The sequence below is a fragment of the Eptatretus burgeri genome, chromosome 14 (genome assembly GCF_056783735.1).
Source record: "Eptatretus burgeri isolate ZD-2024b chromosome 14, Ebu_testis_v1, whole genome shotgun sequence".
Lineage (NCBI taxonomy): Eukaryota > Metazoa > Chordata > Myxini > Myxiniformes > Myxinidae > Eptatretus > Eptatretus burgeri.
The window spans coordinates 28114301-28135017 of NC_140974.1; the positions used below are offsets into that span (position 1 = coordinate 28114301).

The 20717-nt window shown below is 43.1% G+C and overlaps 1 protein-coding gene across 1 annotated transcript in view; it reads left to right on the forward strand.

Moving 5' to 3' along the window:
* Window positions 1-20717, forward strand: part of LOC147012863 (mediator of RNA polymerase II transcription subunit 12-like protein) — a 97076-nt gene that overhangs the window by 76273 nt on the left and 86 nt on the right. The window contains 10 exon segments of the mRNA XM_085854187.1: window positions 3312-3527; window positions 3890-4048; window positions 6789-6981; window positions 7196-7503; window positions 8517-8597; window positions 9140-9387; window positions 14793-14931; window positions 15600-15962; window positions 18077-18158; window positions 18257-20717. The exon segment at window positions 18257-20717 is cut by the window's right edge and continues 86 nt beyond it. Coding sequence (XP_085710313.1) covers window positions 3312-3527; window positions 3890-4048; window positions 6789-6981; window positions 7196-7503; window positions 8517-8597; window positions 9140-9387; window positions 14793-14931; window positions 15600-15962; window positions 18077-18158; window positions 18257-18306 — 1839 coding nt within the window. The 3' untranslated portion in view covers window positions 18307-20717.

The window sequence follows — 20717 nt, forward strand, 5'->3', positions numbered from 1 at the left end:
AGACAGCGAGGCTGGAGATTTTAATGAATACCAATATCCAATGCTCCAGGAGACTATTGCTTTGATGTCCTTCACTCTACTTTCTCATCGTATTTTGCAATCCGTCCATCGTGAGGTCCATATGATATGCACCAGGTTCGTAAACCTTCGTTTATAATAAAATGTTTTTATGCCTGTTTTTGTTCAGTTCTGCTGACATTGAGTGTATACAATTGCGACGTCATAATGAAGCCACCTATGACATCACCAAAAAAAAAATCACTTATTTCCCATGGGGAGACCTTGACATGTGCCAAGTTTAAATTTTTTCCATGGAGCGGTTTAGGAGATACAGATGTCCAAAGTTTTTCCTTTTTTCCAACTTGGTTGCTACACCACATGAACCATGATGTCATAATTATCATTAAAACATTCCACATGAATAGTCACGCCGATGATGAAAATTTCATGTCAATCTGATAAGCGGTTGCAGAGAAAACAGAAAATTAGCATAGACGGACCTGCGTACGTACGTATGTACGGACGGACAACCCAAAACGTAATGATGCCTCCAGCAACTTTGGCGGTGGAGGCATAAAAACTGGAGAATTCACTGAGATTGTATTTTCCACATTTCTGCCAAACCTTGGTCTCTGCTTCAGACAAAGCAGAATGTCTCAACTCGGTCGGTGTTTCTTTTCCAAATGTCATGTATCCAACCCATCACACCCTATCTCAACCTTACTCACTTATACCCACTGTTGACTGGACTCTGTCTCATATCCGTTAAGGTAGAGAATATGCTATCCAACCCTGAGTCTTCATCAGTAGTGTGCCAAAATGGCATCAATGCCCATGTTCTCAAATGTTGCTCTGCTGCTGCTCTGGTCTCTTCAGATGATCCTCTTCTGTCTGCCTCCCATCTGCATGGAAGTCAGCGAACATCACTCTCATTCACTCGTAGGATGCAAAAACAGATTCCCTCAAGTTGAAGCCAGTTACCTTATTCCCAATTACAAGTAAAGTTATGGAATTCATCATCACTGCTGACATCAAGTATTTCCTCATTTCAAACAGCCTGATGTCTGACCATTAGGCCAAAAAAAAAATGTTGCATTGGCGTAACCCGCCCGACCCTAAAAATTCCGCCGACCCTACGTTTTTTTTTGTTTTTTTTGCTATCGAAAAATTTTGCCGACTCTATTTTATTGCTATTTTTGTTGTTTTGCTATCGTTTTCAAGTATCTTGTTGATTGCGATCGCGATCGCAAAAACCCGGAAGTGTTTCGGACAGAACCTGTTGTGATAATAAAGTGCCATACTGTAATTGGCGGCAACGGAAATTGGGCGGATGTGGCAGCACTGTATATGAAGGTCAATGGCTGGTGATGACACGTATACCACGTACTCCATGGAAAGTCATGCTGGAACAGTAATGGTATGTTATATACTATATTAGGAATAATGTACTCTGAGGAATGTAATTGGGATTAGAGTATGGAGTTTAACTTCGTTATTATGTGATGCGTATGTGGTATTTGCCTTCAGTATTATGTGTACAAGTTATTGTATTTTGTTATTCTTACCCTATGTATATTTATGTTGTTGTAGATATGCGTATGGGTTTTGTGAGAATAAAGCCGATCGAAAAGGTCTATTGTTGATTACTACAACAGAACCCGCCGACAAAAAGGGTGGTACTCGAGCCGGGGGAGATTTTGGGAGGGATTTATTAGGAAAAAAAAAGAAAGAAAAAAAAAAAGATCCCGACCGACCTACCCTATTTTTCAGTGACCCGTTACGCCAATGCAACATTTTTTTTTTTTGGCCTTACTTTGAATTCCATCAGGTGACCCAACTATAGAAATGCTGCTGTTTTTCTCTCGGCAATGGTCAGAGGCCCAAATTCTCCAACAAGAAGTCAGGATCATCTCCTTGGCCACATCTCGAGTATTCAACATACTTGAATCGATGCTCTCCTTGCCGAGCATGTTGCATGTATCAAACAAGGTCAATTTCATACTCGACTGTCTGACTTCATCCACTCGTGCATTCAATATTGTTGCCATCAATGGAATTATCTCTCCAATTGAAGGCTGGAGTGTCGTCTCAAGGCATGTAAATGAGGAATAAGACTGGGCTCAATACATTGTCTAAGTGTGACGTTTTGAATGCTCGGGAAAACCTCTTCCTCTTTTCAAATGATTCCACATTGCCGTACAGTACTCATTCTCACTGGCAGGCAGACCATAGCTGTGTCGCTTTATGTTGATCTGGAATTGAGATTCTAGTCTTGAAAATGGACCGTGTCTTTCAATCCTGGAGAATCTCTGTCTCACTGTATACGCAGAAAGGATCGTCATAAACCCCCACTTGGTCAGCCACTGAAAGAGGTTGTCTCTTTAATTTTGTGGCCTCACAATCTGCAAGAAACCCCTCCTGGGCTGACCATATGATAAAGCTGGTCTCGAAGGCTAACCACAGACTGGGCATCCTCTTTTATTCCAAGTAATTCCTTGAAACAATCTACAGCTCATAGCCTGCAAGTCCTACAGCCATAGCTCAGTCGAGTACTGCTTTCCCCTGTGGGCTTCATCCCAACATCATATCTCTCTCCTGGATTCTGTAGAATCTAAAGCACTCAACATTATTGTATCTCCCTTGATGAGACAGCAGCACAAGTTAGTGCCACTCTGTGTTTTTTTTTAAATATATTTTTTACTGCCTCTTGTTCCCTCTGCTGTCTCAGCCCCAAGGCCCTCTCCTCATCCTTGAGGAAGCACGATATTCTTTCAGTAACCTCTCATGATTAAACTCCTCAAGTCCGGACTGACTGCACACCTCAATTACTTTGTTCCTCTTTCCTCCCGTTTGTGGAATAGTCTTCCTGAGACTTAAATCCTACCCTTCCCTCCAGGGCTTCATGCAGGTGATGCACCAAATATCTCACCCCCTCATCCCAACCCCCAATCTTTACTCCAGCCATTGACCCTCCTTGACCCAACCCTCTTACTTGCTTTTTCCTCCCCCTCATGCCCTCCTCTGCTCTCACTCTCTTGCTTATTCCATCCATATGTTTTCCCACTATCAGTACCTGTATTTTTGCTCTTTGTCTCCTTGATCTTCCATGAACCTACATATTGTATCCAGAAAGGTCCTTTAGTTCACACAAGGCAAATATATAATGATCAGAACTTGTAATTTTCGGTTATTGAAATTCTAAATATTTTACTTAAACCTACTGTGTTTACAGACATGTTTTATGATGCACCATTAATAAATTGAGAGAACCAGTTTCGTAATTAAGGTCACCATTTTCATTCCTACCCCAGGGCTTGCAGGTGTCAACAAAACAAAGGGTATCCCCCTGGGATATGTTTGAAGGTCAGAAGAATCCAGCACCTTTATCCTGGGCTTGGTTCGGAGCAGCCCGCATGGAACGCAAGCACATGCGTTTTGAGGAGCAACACCGCCTCTTGCTCTACCACACGCACATCCGTCCAAAGCCACTTTCATATTACTTGCAGCCTCTTCCTTTACCTCCAGAGGTCACTTGCTTGTCTTTGCTCAACTTTTCTGAACATCAACTTTTTTCGGGAATAGATTTTTCTTTCTGTATACTCCGCATTATAATAGCAGACCAATGTGTAATGCTCCCGACTGATACGCACTGACACCTTTGCAGAAATATTTTTTATCTGCATGTATGCTTTTGTCTTCAGCCAGGATTTCAATGGTAATTACTCGACTCCAGCTTGAGGCTCATTATATAATATGGAGATGGCCCATTTTTAATGCCTATGTTCACCTGTTGGCACTGTAAACTTTGAAGAGTTTTTAATCAAAGGGTCTCCTTGCACAGCATCCTCATGCTGTTCCCATCCTATTTCCCATTACACTTGGTCTACAGGAGGTGGAACCACCCACTGCACCACCTGGTATCAGTGGTGCAGATGGAGACCGAAAGGTTGCTGATCCTGGCCCAGAACCCAGTAAACCACCAGGTGCCGAAGAGGAGAAAACCAAAACTAAGAACCCCAGGAAGCGCAAAAAGCCAAGCCAGAAAGAGGTTTGTATTCTCTGTGTTTCATTTGCATTATATGCCCCCATTGGACTTAGTCCAAAATGGTGGCTTATGGATTTGGTCTCGATTTTCGTGTCCATGCCTGCCTGCATGTGCTTTTTTTGTGCTTCTCAGACATGTATACTGATTTTTTTTCGTACTTGGCACAAAGACCAGGGCCGCATTTTCCAATAGGCCATTGGCCTAGGGCCCACCAGTAACTGGGGACCCACCAGGGACTTGTGAGTTCTCTGATTGGCCAAGGAGTAGGCTAGTAGGCCCTATAGTAAAATGAATAAAATAACATGAGGTAACGAAAAATATAACAGTACATTTTTAAATTCCCGTTTCCCACCATCTATCTATCTATCTATCTGTAGATTATATACAGTATGTGTTGTATTTAGTGGACTTCATTGTTATATTACGTGTGTTTTTGTGTTCTTATTTTGTGATATTGGTATCTCTTATGATACTTGAACTAATTTATTATTACTTTATGCTTACAGATTATTCTTGGAATCTTGGGGATTCTCATGAGATAGATCAATTATGTCGGCCCTGAAGAAATATATGAGTGGCTCACAAAAGAGAAAGTTAAAAGAAACCAAAGCTGCACAACTCCAATCACTTCCAAAGCTGACAACCTTTTTTATGAACTATGATGACCTCAAAGTTCAACTGGAACTCCTTGTCAGTACCTATTCCAGTGACCTGGAAGCATCTGTTTTAGATGAATTTTTGCAGTTTAAAGACATTTTGTCTTCTGAATCTGACAGGCCAGTGACAAACATTTCCACTTTGTTGAGGTCTAAAGATGGTATTTTGACAACTGTCTTTCCAAACATTAGTATCTTGGTAAGAATGTTCCTTACCATCCCCATTACAAACTGTCAAGGAGAGAGGTCTTTCTCTACTCTATCGAGGGTGAAGAATCACCTGAGATCAACTTTGGGACAAACGAGATTAAACTCACTTTCATTACTATGCATTGAATCTGTCCTCCTACAATCCCTTGACACAAACAGTATCATTGACAAATTTGCCATAGAAAAAGGCAGGAAAATGTCATTTTGAACTTCACATAGTTGTGCTTGCAAAATTTATTATGCTTCAGTTTCATTGTATTTTTCCATTATTCCTATGTGTAAGATGTACATGATATGGAACTTGATTTACTTTGATTTACCTGATATGGAACTAATTTGATCCAAAATTATTGATGTGTTACATTATGTTGTAATTCTTTTTTTTTTTTTTTACATTACAATATTACGACGTATATATATAAAAAAAAATTGGGGGGGGGGCACTGATAAGGTTTGGCCTCGGGCCCACAAGCAAGTAAATCCGGCCCTGACAAAGACAACACATGATGGTATGCATATGTATGCCATTTTCTTTGGACATCAGATCCAAGATAACAAGGAAATCCAACACAGGTGGAGGCCATTCAGCCCATCATGCCTGCGCGTTGATGGCCGACTGGTGGCCATTTTAGTTGTTAAAAAAACCCAGTGTCGAACATCTCCTCAGCCATTTCTCAGACATGCATTTACTGATTTTATTCGTACTTGGCTCACAGATAATGAATGATGGCTTACATATGCACGTCTTTTTGTTTCGAGATCAGATCCAAGATGGCTGACTGGTGGCCATTTTGTTACTTAAATGTGTCCCCAACCATTTCTCAGACATGTATAGACCAATTGTATTTGTACTTGGCACAAAGACAACACATGACAGTATACATGTGGCCAAAAATTTTTTTCGTGATGCAATCAAAGATGGTATAGACTGGCAGCCATATTCCTTGTACATAAATACAGGCTAGCCCTTTCACTCCATGCAGCATAATCACTAAAACAATGTGGACTGACATTTTATGTCTTTTTTTTTAAAACTTATTTTGTATACTTATTATCTTGCCAAAACGAAGTTTTTGCAAGATATGTTAGTCAGCTTGTACGTTTTTTTATTTTTATTTTTATTTTTATTTTTTTGTTTGTCTGTAATCACGCATAAAAAATTCTGCAGAGCACAGTTATCATTGGAAATTTTTGTAACTTCGCATATCAGAGGCCTATAGAGGTCCCTTTCAGCGCATAAAATTTTGAAGGTCAAGGTCAAAGGTCAAGGTCACTTTGTCACAAATCAGGGGAGTCGACGAAACCCTTATTTTTTGAGTAATTTTGATCGGATTGTATTCAAACTTCATGGGAATATAGTTCATGGTCTAGCACTCAGCTGATTAATTTTTGGTGGCGATTGGCCTTGACCTTCATGGTTAGCGCCTAAGGTCAAACATATTTGACCCCAAGGTCAAATTTTCAAGTTTTAGGAACCATATCGTGCAGTACCTCAAATTGAACACATCGATGAGTGCTTTCTAGATATGTCAAGCTTGAGACATTATGACGTCATTTGGTGACGTTATGAGGCAAACGCATATTTTCCACGGTTACTCTAGAACGATTCTCATCGGAAACTCTCGTAGGCAGATATTCCTCAAGGAGTCGCTCCTGGTGAATAGCAGCTCTGTTCACCTCAGTGTGACATTAAAGAAGTCACATGTGGTCACCTTTTGGCAAGATATGGGTCACCCTGTGGGTGACATTGGTTTATTTATTTATTTTGTTATTGTTTCATTTATAAGAAGGGACTTTGCAACATATATAGTTAGAAATGACCTAGTGGAGATTACATGTGGTGCTGTTTTCCCCAATAATACGGTGAGTTTGTGCAGGGGCGGGTCCCACCCCCACTGCCCCTTCCCCAGCAGGAGTACGTGCACACCACGTATGGTCGTGTGCCATACGGATCGATGGCTCCCACACAGTTGATGCACCATCCCCAGCCTGGATCCTACATGGGTTATCCCAATATGTCACAACCACTGCAGCCAAACTACTACACACAGAGTCAGCCATTGGCACCTGGTGTGTTTCACAGGAATTTTCCTTGTGTTCTGTTGCTCTGCACTATGACAAACATTTTATCATTTTTTTTTTTTACTACAAATGTTTTTTTTTTACAACAAATGTTTTTTAATAGGGACTCATAAAACTCCTTTTGTGATTCGCACTTTGTAAGTTATTAAAGTATCTATCAAGCTGAAATGGTACGTGTCCACCCACTGCTTCTCTTTTGGAGATCTTGACCCGTGACCTGCTCCTGCAGTTGGAGCTCCACGCCTTGACCCATCCCGCCAGTACACGGCAAATACCAAGCAACTTCTGAGTGACATGCTGCTTCGCCGTGGCACGATGCCACAGGGTCCAACGCCTGCTCCCGGGCTGCCGTCACACGCGCAGGCCCAGCTGTCCAACCCTCCGGTTCCGCAGCAGCAGCCACAACAACAACAACAACAACAACAACAACATGTCCTGCAGTTGAAGTTGTTACAGCAGCAGCAACAGCAAAGGATTATGCGCCAGCAAGTCATGCGAGGATTTCCTCCGGTTTGTTGTTTTCTTGCGCGTTCTCTCACCCCCCCCCCACACACACACACTTTTTCGCCCCCCCCCCCTCCGCTTCATCTTTCTTACTTCCACGCTTTCTAAATGACCATGTACAAACTTTTCTCTCGCTTTCCCCATGCCTCTACTCTTCTCTGTTCAATCTACATTGCTCCATTACCCTCACACTGTGAACAGAACATGTGAAATTTAAAGCTGGTTAAACAATTGGTTCACTTTGAATGCCTCTCTGTCTGCAGACATTGGTCTATGATCGAGGAGCAACTTTATTTCATTTCATTGTTATATTTGAATACTGTAGAACATGAATCGGAACACGAACCTACAGCTTGAAATTTTGTTGTACTTTGGCTTTGAATTTTGCAAATTGTACGGAATCTCATTCCGATTGCGTACATGTAGAGGAGTAAGGTAATTGTTTAGTCTGCCTGTCAAGCAGTCAAATAAAATTCAAAATCATCCCAAACAGGAACCTTACTGTTTTTCAGGATATCATAAAGAACACAAACAACAGGAACAAATAAGTAATTCAACGTGTTCAATAGGGTGGTGTAATGATGGTGCATCAACAGCGGTAAACTTCTGAAAAAAAGTTTTTTTTTTCTTTTGCCTTTAAAATCTTTAATTTAAATTGAATTATATCCTTGACCATTGTAGAATACAAATCACCTTGTTGGCCCTTTCAAAATCTTTCCATTTAGTAGCACGACCAAAATATTATGCCATTTTATGCCGTCTCGATCAATCAAATTTGCTTCTAGCTCTCTCAGTATTGAGGAATATTGAGATCTCAGACAAAATCTCGGCTTCTCGGAAAAATAGATTGTACTTGGAAACACAAATCAAGAGTTTAAAAGACCCTTCCCATGTCCTTTTTCTCAAGATTCCGTGGGGTAAGGTGTTTTATGAACTCTCGAGTTTTCCAATAAACACTTGTATATCAGCAAACCCCAAACCTTTTGTCAGTCTTACCACCTTTGCTTTATTTTTCCCAGGGTCAGGGTGCTTTGTACTCACAGGCCAGCAGACAAGGCACCACACTAGTGCAGTACAACTCGATGCAGCAGCCTACCCAGGTAAACACTCAGTCGCAAATACCAAACCTCTGTTCAAAAATATGATTTCCCAATCTCCCCCCAACCCTGACACCATGAGCATCTTTTTGGCCCATGTGATCTAATAGCATGGGTGGATGAAGAAGCCTGATTTTTGTGCTATGTTTGCCTCTCATTTTGTGCAAGAGCTGAATGGTGTCCCTGTGGCTCGAGGCCTGCCATCATAGATGTGTCATAGTAAATCCTAAAAGGGCAGAATATTTATGAATTCAAGCGAAGTTCAGTCGTTCATGTTTTCCTGTTTCATTCTCAAACATCTGCATTCCTTCTCCACTTTTGTCACAACTGTTTGTATATATTCTGTTAAAACCTCCAGATAATAATGTTTGTAAAACTTTGGCAAAATATCTGTTATTCCTTGCACACATTACCTGTTTTTTGCTCCGTTGTTTTTCATTTTACCCACATTCCCAGTCCCTCACAATTCCCTCTTACCTTTTTCACTTTCTCAACAGACTTTTTCTTCCCTTTCCAATCTATTCCCTGCTGTTTTGTAACCTCAGGGCATTTCACAGCAGTATGCGGGCTTCTCGGCCAATACCAGTGGTGCTCAACTTCCGATATCTGCCCCACATGTGGCGCCTAGCGGCCTGGTCTCTCCAGGCTACTCTGCACAGCCGTACCAACCCGGCCCTGCAGTCGGAGCGCCCCTCGTCGACCCTGCAAGGCAAATGCACGGTGTGCAACAACCGAGCGGTTACGTGCATCAGCAGGCTCCGGCGTACGCCCGAGCGGTGACAGGCACGCAGAGGTGAATGTTGATGGTGGAGTCTGCTTGTGTTACAAAATCTTCTGTTGTGCCTTTGCCTTCGTCCATGATATGACTCGCCACTCTTTGGCCACAATTTCACATTCTCTTCTTTTTAGTAGAGAATGCATATCATTTCACAGCCCTCTCTTCATTCATCCCAGCTCCTTTCATACAAGGAGTTGTGTAAATGTTACAAATGCAATGAGAACAAGAACTCTGCCAAGCTGAACAGTTTATGTTTTGTATCCCACTGATAGTCAGATCTGCATCCAAAATCTAATGGGCTTGTTCTTGTCACTGACCTAACTCCCCCACCAAGTTTTGTCATAATCCGTCCACAACCTTTGAGATATCGTGCTATCTATCGTTTTTGGCCCCATCTCTTAACGGTTAAGAATCACTTAAAAAAATGATTGCATCTGGGTTTGGATCATGCACCCAAACTGTCCACCAATTTTCATCTGAATCCGTCCATAACTTTTTGAGATATAATGCTCACAGACAAATAAGTGTGAAAACCTCACCTTCGTCCACCATCAGTGACAGGTAATAATGATGGAATCTCTCACCCCCCCATCCCACACCAACATTTGTGTCCCCTCCCTTTCCCCCATCTGTTTCATTTTCCTCCTTTTTATGAATTCTCTACCTCTTCTCTCCCTTTTCCAATTCCTTCCCCTTCGACCGATCCCTCCTGTTCTCCTCATAAGTATATGGCACTTTGACTCCTTTCTCAAGACTGTGATTGGTTTCATCTTGAGGCAGTTTTCCAGCTTCCCGGAGTGACTCGAAAGAAACGTTCACCAGGTGAATGTTTTTCAGAGTACATCAGCACTCCTCACTCACCTCTTCCCCATGTCCAGCAAATGTTTGGTGCAGCAATACTCTTATGGAAGTAGTTCAGCAGTTCAAAAGGGTGTGAATACAATTGGTATCAAGATCCATTTGAGTTTCTTTCGTCAGACATCGACTTTCACATCATTTTTGTACCGATATTAGCACCTCCCCTCATCAGCTGAGAAAGTTCAGGTTTTGCCGCAGTATCGACATTTTCATCCAGTTTTATTAACCTAATGAATTCATCATTAACAAAAAACAAGCTTGTATCCATAGTTGAGGCTTGTGGAAGAGCTATTACACTGAATGGATCGGGACGTACCGGACAAAAATGGAACGCAAAACATGCATGCATGCATGGGGAGGACAATATGGACACAGAAAGAAACTCCAAGGAGGGAAAAATTGGGAGGGGGGATTTGTGAGGGTGCTAACGATGGGAGAAAATATAATTTTTGATTGGCGACGATCTTAAATGGTGGTGAACAGCTGTTTAGAAAACGTGGAGGCAAAATTGGGGTTGTGGAACCAACTTCCACATCATCTTCAGACAGGGAAAAAAAGAGGAACAAATGAGTGGAGGTGAGCAGTGATTCTGTATTTAGGTCGCTTCACCAGAAGAGGCTTGATGGTGGAACCGTGTGAGCCCTGCAGAAACATTGGGGGAGGGGACAAAGTACAGAAAGAGCAGGGAGTGCAAGACCAGAAAGGAGGCGGTAGAAGACAGAGAGACCACCAACCTGTCTGCGAAGTGATGCTTAGCTTCAGCACGGGAGATTCCAATAATCTTAAAGTCCTTGGTTTCCATGGTGTCAAGATTAGCAAGATGTGAGGTAGGGGAGCTAGCCCAGGTGAGAGAGGAGTACTCCATCAAGCTGTGGATGAAGGCGTCGGTGAATAGAAGTTGATGTATGCCAAGGAAGGTCTTTGTACGACAGAGGATGCCAATTCGGCAGCTGACTTTTGAGGCCAGCTTTTAAATGTGGTTTACCCAAGAAAGATCATGGCTGATAGGAGACGCAGGAGTTTGATGACTGAACTTCCTCCAGTGGATTGGTAAGAAAGTATGTAGGAGGGTTTGCCAGCCAGTCCTTTTGGAGAGATAGAGTATGAGATTTGTCAGATTTGACAGACATATTCCAAGTGTTTGACCAGCTTGTGATTTTTTTTTTCATCATCTGATGAGAGGGAAAAGGGTGCAGCCTGCCTGTCTGAAGGATGAAGGGTGTAACAGCAGAGGGTTGGAGTCGTTAGCAAGTTGATGAAGAAAATTTTTCTGGAGTCAGAGAGATCATTGATGAAGATCAGGAAGGAATAGGACTTGTGGCACAGAACACTGCCTTGGGGCACTCCAGCCTTGACAAGGAGAGGAGAGGAGAGGAAAGGATTCTGTTGAGTGACACAAGTTGGCTACGAGAGTTGAGGATCTCAGTTAGCCATGTGGAGTTGGCCTTTGATGCTATAAGCAGAGAGTTTGGAGAGTAAGGCAGGATGTCAGACCATCAAAAGCAAGAGATGTGTCTCAAGAGACAGCTGTGATCTCATGACTGATATTGAGGGCCTACATCCATTGTTTGGTGAGTAGAAGCAGCATGTCCAAGGTGGAGTGACCTGGCCTGAAACCAAATTGGTGATCTGAGATGAGGCTTTTGAAGAAAAGGAAGCTTTTCATATTAACTGCGATGATGGATTCCATGGCATTGCTGATGATTGAAAGTAAGCTGACAGGTCTGCAGTTGAGGGGATCAGATTTTTGCACCTTTCTGCATTGATGTTGGTGGGTTTTCAAGCAGATGGAAGATGACTGAGCACAAATGATGCAGTGAAAAGGGAAGAGAGGATGCTCAGCAGAGCAGGTTTTTTTGGACATGTGAAGTGATGCTGTCCGGTCCAATAGCAGAGTTGGAGTCGAGGGTTGAAAGAACCTTCACCTTCTTTGGTGCAAAAGACACAAAATCCAGGAGCAGTTGGGTGCGACAGGGAAGAGTGGGTTCCGAGAGTGAGGGGTTGGTGACACAAGATCTGGAAGAAAACACAGAATTGAGGCATTTAGCCTTCTTTTGAGCAGAGTCTGCTGTGGTGCCATTTGAAGAGAGGGTAGGGATGGAATGGCAGCATACCCCAGATACATTTATCAATGTGCCACCAGGTTTTAAAGGAGTGAGCCAAGTTTAGAAGTTCGTTCTTGAAGTTGGACAGATGTTCTTTTCTGGATCTCCTAAGAGTGGACACACACTTGTTGTAGACTTTTTGGAATGCACTGAAATTGCCTTCAGTCAGATTTTCCTTCCAGGAAGAGAAGGCACGTTGTTTCAGAGCAACTGCCTCACCATAGGATTCAGTGTACCATATGGAAGGCAAGAAGGGTGGAGTAATTGTTGATGAGATGGAATTAATCTGCGCATGAAAGATAGCAGGATGCTGTCGAAGAATTCCCAGGCTGTTTATATCAGGGGCAGTCGATATTGGAGACCAGTCTTGAAGAGAGATAGCTGATTGCATTCCCAACCAATCACCTTAAGTGAAATGCCAGACTCACCAGCATTCAGGCAGCTCTCTGAGAATAGCCAGAGATGGTGACTTTCACAAGCATATGATCAGATGAACTAATTGGAGCAGAGGAAGAGCAGGAGACATTTGTGGAAAAGTTAGTCATCACCAAGTCCAGAAGGGAGGATTTGCCATTTGGAGAAATGCGGGTTGGTAAGTTTACAGATTGAATCAGGCCATGCAGTCACAGAAGTCCTTTGCTGAAGTGCCGTGGCCAGTGAGAGAGATACCAACAACCAGCCAAGTTGCATGGTGACAATTTAAATCGCCACATATGAGGAAGGCAGAGTTCGGATGAGTGGTTAATCGTTTGTCCATGTCTGATGGAGAGATGTAGATGGAGGAGTCACTGTTGGGAGGATGGTACAACACACAGATGAACAAGAGGTGGGAGCGGAGGGAAGTCACAGCCAGAGGTACTCCTGGGGGTTGGGAGGTGCAACGTCAGGATAATGGCAGTGAGAAATCACCAGGGTGTGGTTCACGCCGATTAAATTGGAAGAGATGGTAATCGGGAAAGATGCTAAGGAGTCGGGGGTGTCCTGTGGGAGGAAGAATTCTGTTAAACAGATGATGTCTGGTTTATTGGCAGCGGGATGGATTGAGAGATTTGTTACATTAGAGCAGAGACCTTGGATGTTTGAGTTCCACACAATTTGAGGTGGTAGTAGGAGTTGGGATGGTATGGTGTGGGGGGTGGGGGGGAGGCTTTGTGGTGACAAGGTGAGTCCTTTGGAGGGGTGGGGGTGGGATTCGGGGGAAGGTTTGATTGTGTGAGGTGCAGGGGAAGGTTTTAGGTGGTCAAATGAGGGGGAAGTATTTTGGGGGTGGGGTGAGGAATAATATAGAAAGAGTGGGACATTAAGTTTTGAGGTGGTGGGGTGGGGATGGATGCTTTTCCTAATTCCAAATTCCCAACTTTGACAAATGTCGATAAAGATCATATATATATATATATATATATATGTATGTAACATTTATGTTTAAACACAAGGAAATTAGACAAAGGCAGAGGCCATTGAGCCCATCATGCCTGTGACACATCAACACCAGATCAAAATAAGAAAATGCAAAATGTTGTTTTGTCTTTCTCATTGTTTTTTTTGTAGTTTTTGTATTTTTATGAATTTATTTTTTCCCAGGGGAGGGGGCATGGGCTTGGGTAAAAAAAAAAAAAAACCACAATATCAACCACACAACACCCCTTGATGAGACCCCCACCTACAGCACTCCGTACACATGTACACAATCACCCATAAATGCTCAAGCTACCGAAAAGTCTGAACATCCCTATACCCCTCAATCTCCATAAAACGTATTTTCTCCATAACATGTTTTCCAGTGCACTGAGGTGTTTTGAATTGTAAGCAGTGGGTATGTTTTTTCTTCATTCATGTAACCCGTGGGTTTTTTTTTTGCGTATACCAAGCTCTCAGTTGCCTACACACCACCCAAATAAAGGTATGTGTCAGAAGAACGTGTTGCATGCTTGGAACAAGATCGCCGGTAGGCCGGGTACTCTGCTGGTTATCTTCAAAAGGGGTGTTTTAATTCACCCAAACACCCATTTTTCATCCATGCACCACCTTGGAGTTCCCTTCATTTGCATGCAAAGTTTGGGGTTGCAAAGTTTCATGGTTTTGGAGTTATGGAGGAGACGGACGAACATACTGACTGATGGACGGACACACACTGACATTTATGAGTTCACTGTCGATGTAGATTCTGTTTGGAGAAAGTCAGGTCGGAGGGGGGTGAATGTGGAACCAGTATCCGAAGAAAATTCAATTGAAATTAGAATTGTTGTGGAGTGAAATATAAAGTATTTTTGTTGTTGTTGTTGATTGTTTGGTTCTTTTCAACTTTTGTTTGACTTCAACTGAAGGCTGGAACTCCACCTTTGTCTTTCCTCTCTTCACCAAGTCCTTTCTCCACCTTTCTCCTCGTTTCCATTAATCTTCATTCCAATGATTTCTCATCCGTTGACTCACAACCCTTATTCATTCCTGCTCATGCAGGCTTTCCCATCAGCCGATGCAGCCAGTCACCATGATGGGCAGCATGGAGCATGTGCCGCCCGGTGCGATGCATTCTGGCATAGGCCCTGGTCAGCTGACCTCCGAGATGAGGCAGAGGCTTCACCAGCAGCGCCTCATGGTATGGTTTCCCAGGAGTGAACTTGTCATTATTTTGTTGGATTTGAGTTGCTTTCGGGAGTTTTAGCATGACGATGATGTGTATGATGTAAAATCGGCTTTTTAAATTTGATATCGAGTCCCTGAGTACTTTTCTTTCAACTCTTATGACTTTGGAATTGTGTTTTGTCTTGTTTTAAGTGCAATTTTTAATGCTACCACTGCTACTTGTACTATGAGTATTACTACTACTTTAACATCCCCAAATTATTCCCACTTTCCCATGGAGTTGGTCAGAGAATGTTTGTGTCCCAAGAATTTCACGAAGAGGTTGGCCAGGCTCTGTTTGATTGTAGGTGGTCGGAAATTGGAGTTTGGCCAAGGTGCCGGTGATTACTCTTCACTCGAGGTGTACAGAAAACACCTGCAGAGCTTAAGGGCAAAAGCTTGCTTGGGATGTCTGTGCACTTGGACGTGCAAATAAGTGGGGGAAAAAAAAAATAAACAAGAATGTTTTCATTGTTGATAATGGTACGATGTGGGGTGCTGTGTTATAATTTCCACGCCAATAAAGATGATTTAATGCATATGGACTGTTTGTACGTTGATAACTCGCTCCGATTAAATCTCAGGATTTGAGAGCTTTGCTGCAAGTACTCATTCTCCAATTAATATATCCCTCGTCAACAGCAGATGCAACAACAGCAGCAGCAACAACAGCAACAACAGCATCAGCAACAGCATTCACAGCAGCAACAGCATTCACAGCAGCAACAGCATTCGCAGCAGCAACAACAGCAGCAGCAGCAGCAACAGCAGCAGCAGCAGCAGCAGCAGCAGCAACAGCAGCAGCAGCAGCAGCAGCAGCAACAACAGCATCAACATCAGCAGCAGCAGCAGCATTCTCAGCATCCACAGCAGCAACAGCATTCGCAGCAGCATCAGCAGCAGCATCCACAGCAGCATCCACAGCAGCAACAACCACAACAACAGCAACAGGCAGGACAGCAGCCTCCAATGAGCATACAGGCTATGCAGCCCCAGCAAGCCATGGTAAGGAGGGTTTGTGATTGAGTAGGTAAATATAACTGCATTTATCGAGTAATTACTGCTCTTTCTCTGGAATGCTTTCTGACTACTTTTGGTCATTTCATGATATTGCCAGGCCCTCCTGGCTCAATGTGAGCCACTTGCTGTGTATGCACAACTTAACTCGTGCACGGACATGTCGACCCAAATATTTTTTTTATTGTTAATACGAAACATTTTAAATTTACATTTTCGACTTCTCATGTATTATAGATGTACCAGAAATGATTGATTAGTTTTCCAAATCACCAAGGTCTGTGTTAGCACCCATCTCAGGCAGTTGAACTTGCACCTATCTCAGGCAGATTGGTGATAGGTGTCAGTGATTTGAGAGAGGGAACCTCCCCCTCTCTCTCAAAACACTGGCACCGATTTCAGCCCTGGCCCAAACAAAATCCTGTGCCCCGAGTGTCTGGAGTCGCCCCAAGAGACGGAGCACCAACACATTGTGGTCTAACCCACACTCCAAGTAGCACCGCTTAAAATGAGCTTCCTCGGGGCCCTCGGGACCCACCCTGCGGCGGTTCCTGGTGCTTGGTGCAGAAACTGTTAAGCACTGGCAACTATCAGGATGGAGTCCTTGCTCCGGCATGTCGTCATTCAGTCTCTAAGATCGTCTGGCATGCCAGCAAAGCGAGGTACCAAACCACCGTAGGGTGCTCAGATCAGTCGTGTAATATATTCCGAGTATGGGAATCCATCAGCCGAGTCTTACTCGGCTATGATTCGCCACCCTACACCTGTCACTGTGAGATATGGGTTGGACAAGCAGGCCAAATCGGCATCTCATCGGGAGCCATAGACCAGTCAAGCCTATGTTTTTCTCACTTGATGACCAAGGACTCATCTGGCCCATCGCTGTGCCAGGTCACCGCGGGGAATGAGGCCAAAGCCGCCTAATTGGCGAGGAGCATGTGGGGCGAGTTCTGAGTTTACTCGACTGAGTTCTGTGTAGGATTCAGGTTTACTGCTTACCATGCAGCACCTCCAGGTTTTTCATTTCCACTACAGAGCTTCACTGCACCTCATCATCAGACATTGTTCCCACCCTTCTTCTGCAGTTCCTATCCTTGTGCTGTGATGCATCTGTTTGTCGTCGCATTGTTTTCCCTTTATTCCATTTTATCTGCTGATCGATTGTCACCGTATTTCTACTTTTCCTTGAGTCTTGAGCACGGAAAGCTTCAAGGTGTAGAAATAATATATAAATGCTTGATCCCATATTAAACAAAGTGAATGTCTCAAATTGTGGAAGTTGAAGGTTGAAGAGTGAAGGCAATGCAAGAATTTGTGAAGGGGTGGATTTGGAGGATGATTGATGATTTTAAAAATTCTTTCAGCAAACGTATTCTGTTGTTAGTTCGCACGCCAATCTTTTTACAATTCAAGTGTGAATTTGAATACGAGTCTTCTTGTCCTCAATACGTTGGATTGTCTTTTTAGTGAACTGAATACTCTTATTTATATTCGACTTGGTTTTTGTCTGTGTTATTCATCGAATAAATTTTGTTTTTGATTGATGGGTTTCACTTCTATGTGTGTGGATGTTCTTGTACTCAGAAGATGGACCTTCAATTGTCCTTTCATGGTGGGCAGGTAATTTAAAGCCTTATGACTCAAATAGCAACGGTATTTTGTGTCGGATGTTCTGAGGGGAAGATCAAGCAGTCTGTTTTTCCTGAAACAGAATACTTGTCTCTGTAAATGCTTGTGTTGGTCTCCGTTGGTGGACAAGTAGAGCAATGGATTTTATCAACTAAAAGTTGCTGACAATACGGTTCCAGTCGATGTTTCAAGCCTCATTTGAAGCAAAAGGGCTCGTTTGGACTTCCTGTCAAAATCTCAGCTCTACAATTCAATTCTCACAGTGGTAAACTTGCTCTTATCAACTTGTAATAAGTTTTTTTTTTTTTAATCCTCTTTTGGGGGGGGGGGGGGGGAAATTGAACCCAACATTCAGTTAAGAGGCCACATGACCCAAATCTGTATTCTTGAGTATCTTCTCGGCTCACATGTGGCAATCCTTCCTATTCTCAGTCATGCTATGTTTGACGTGTTGTGCTTGTGTTGGCCTACAGTTCTCGCGGTCTGGGATGCAGCAGACCCAACAGCAACAACAAACCGCCGCACTTGTGCGTCAGCTGCAGAAACAGCTTTCAAGTGAGTCGTACAACTACAGCATTGCCCCCCACTCCATGTGTTTTGCATTGCCTGTTCCTCATCATGGTTGTGTGTGTTTTTTTTTTGTTTTTTTACAGACACCCAACCTCAGCAATATGGTCATGGCTCAGGTCCTCAACCTTACTAGCAAGGTGCTAGTATTGGAGATGGTGAATAAATATGTGCCTTCTTTCACTTGGATTTATTTTACTGTACAATATTCTGTGCTTGTGTGCCTGTGTACATGTGCATTGTCTTGTTCATCGGGATCTACTTTTATTTTGGGGTCCACCATTTGTTTGCCCTTACCTCCACCACAATCAAGTTGATGTCCACAATGAAGTGACAATGTCATTGCTCAAGCCATGTCTGATGCTGCAAATTGGCTTCATATTCTGTGTTTTTCCTTTCACATCGCAAGTAAAATAAGTTTGGCATTTCCCTCACACATGGAAAAATAATCTGAAGCAAATGTTGCATGAAGTTCTGTCAATCCAAGATGTTACGCACAAATCGCTGTGCCGATTCGGAGACGTCTCGCCCGGTTGACAGGAACAATGCAGTAATATGGAGCCAAAGGAAAGTGATGAATGCAAACAAAACAAAAAAAAATTTCAAATCAAATCTTTCACTGCTCTGTGGCGTAGCCAGGCTGAGGAAGACGAGGCAGTTGCCTCGTCGCTCATTTCCTGAAATGTGATCTGGCCATCTGAGTTCCTTGAGGAGTAAACTATCAAAGCAACCCGGCAGTGCTCTGAATACTCTTATCTCCACTCCTATCACAATACCTAAATAGGACAATACCTCCCTTCCCCCCCTAATATTACACAGGAAAATAAAATTATCCCTATGATTACTTTCTTATTGTGTTTGCAGGATATCGATCATGAACATCCTTTAACAGATTTGGCCTACCAGATATATACTGTCACAAAACTAAAATCACACTATCAGCACCCCCCCCCCCATCCCTATCGCTACGCGCACCGTCACATCAACCAAGTTCACCTCTTTTCGCCTCGTCGCTTTTGGACCTCTGGCTACGCCCTTGCTGCTACCTCATAGTGGAAGAGGTTGTCTTGTAGTTTCGCCAGTATAACACCAGTGTGAACTTGTGTTTGGCAAATACCTATCTTCATATTACATACACCTTAATTACCCCCTTGTCCCCCCCCCCCTTTATGGTTCATGCAGTCCATTCCCTCCTCTGTCTCTCCTCTTTCTCTCACCCCCCCCAACCAATCTCTCTCTCACTCACACTCACACAATTCCCTTCACTTTCCTTCTTTCTTCCTCCCTTTTCTTTATTTTCCCACCCATTTGCTTTTCCAATCTTCTTTTTACTCTCCTTCCTTTGTATGACGTACATAGATGATCACCAAGTTGATTGGCAAAAATTATCGATCATGGACATCCTTTAACAGATTTGGCCTACCAGATATATACTGTCACAAAACTAAAATCACACTATCAGCACCCCCCCCATCCCTATCGCTACGCGCACCGTCACATCAACCAAGTTCACCTCTTTTCGCCTCGTCGCTTTTGGACCTCTGGCTACGACCTTGCTGCTACCTCATAGTGGAAGAGGTTGTCATGTAGTTTCGCCAGTATAACACCAGTGTGAACTTGTGTTTGGCAAATACCTATCTTCATATTACATACACCTTCATTACCCCCTTGTTCCTCCCCCCCCCCCTTTATGGTTCATGCAGTCCATTCCCTCCTCTGTCTCTCCTCTTTCTCTCACACCCCCCCAACCAATCTCTCTCTCACTCTCACTCACACAATTCCCTTCACTTTCCTCCTTTCTTCCTCCCTTTTCTTTATTTTCCCACCCATTTGCTTTTCCAATCTTCTTTTTACTCTCCTTCCTTTGTATGACGTACATAGATGATCACCAAGTTGATTGGCAAAAATTATCGATCATGGACATCCTTGGATTTCGAAATAGTTTTGTTGGTTGATTTGCTCTTTAGAAGGAAATAAAAACCAAAATTCCCTTTTTGGACAACAGTATTACATGTAATCAAAAGCTATTGTCCTGTTAAACCTCTTGAATGGCGCACAGGTGTGACACATGGGGTTATAGAATGCTTTTCTTCACTTGTGTTCCAAAAATCTTTCCTCTGTGTCTTTATTGTATTTAATTGCTGTGCATAGATCATGGTAATTCTGCAAGGTTGCATACGTATGGGAGGTTGGTGTGGGGGAAGGGTTAGTTGGGGGGGGGTGGGGTTGTGGGGGGAGGTCGATTTATACGTGAATGTTTTTATATTTCTTTCTTTCATGTGCCGAAGTAGAATCACATCGTGAAAGTCACTTTCTTTCTTTATCATGATCAATTTCTATAAACATCCAGCAGCTGAAAATATTTTGTCACCCCTGCTGCCATACTGTGCCTCGTTAATTTGATGTTGGTTGGGGGGTGGGGGGTGGGGTGGTGGTTCACAAAATAAACCCAAGTGTAATCATTTGCAACCGTACGACACTGGAAAACCACCGAAGGAATAATCCTTGTGCTGGACCAAAAGATACACTCTTTGGTGTTGCTCTTCT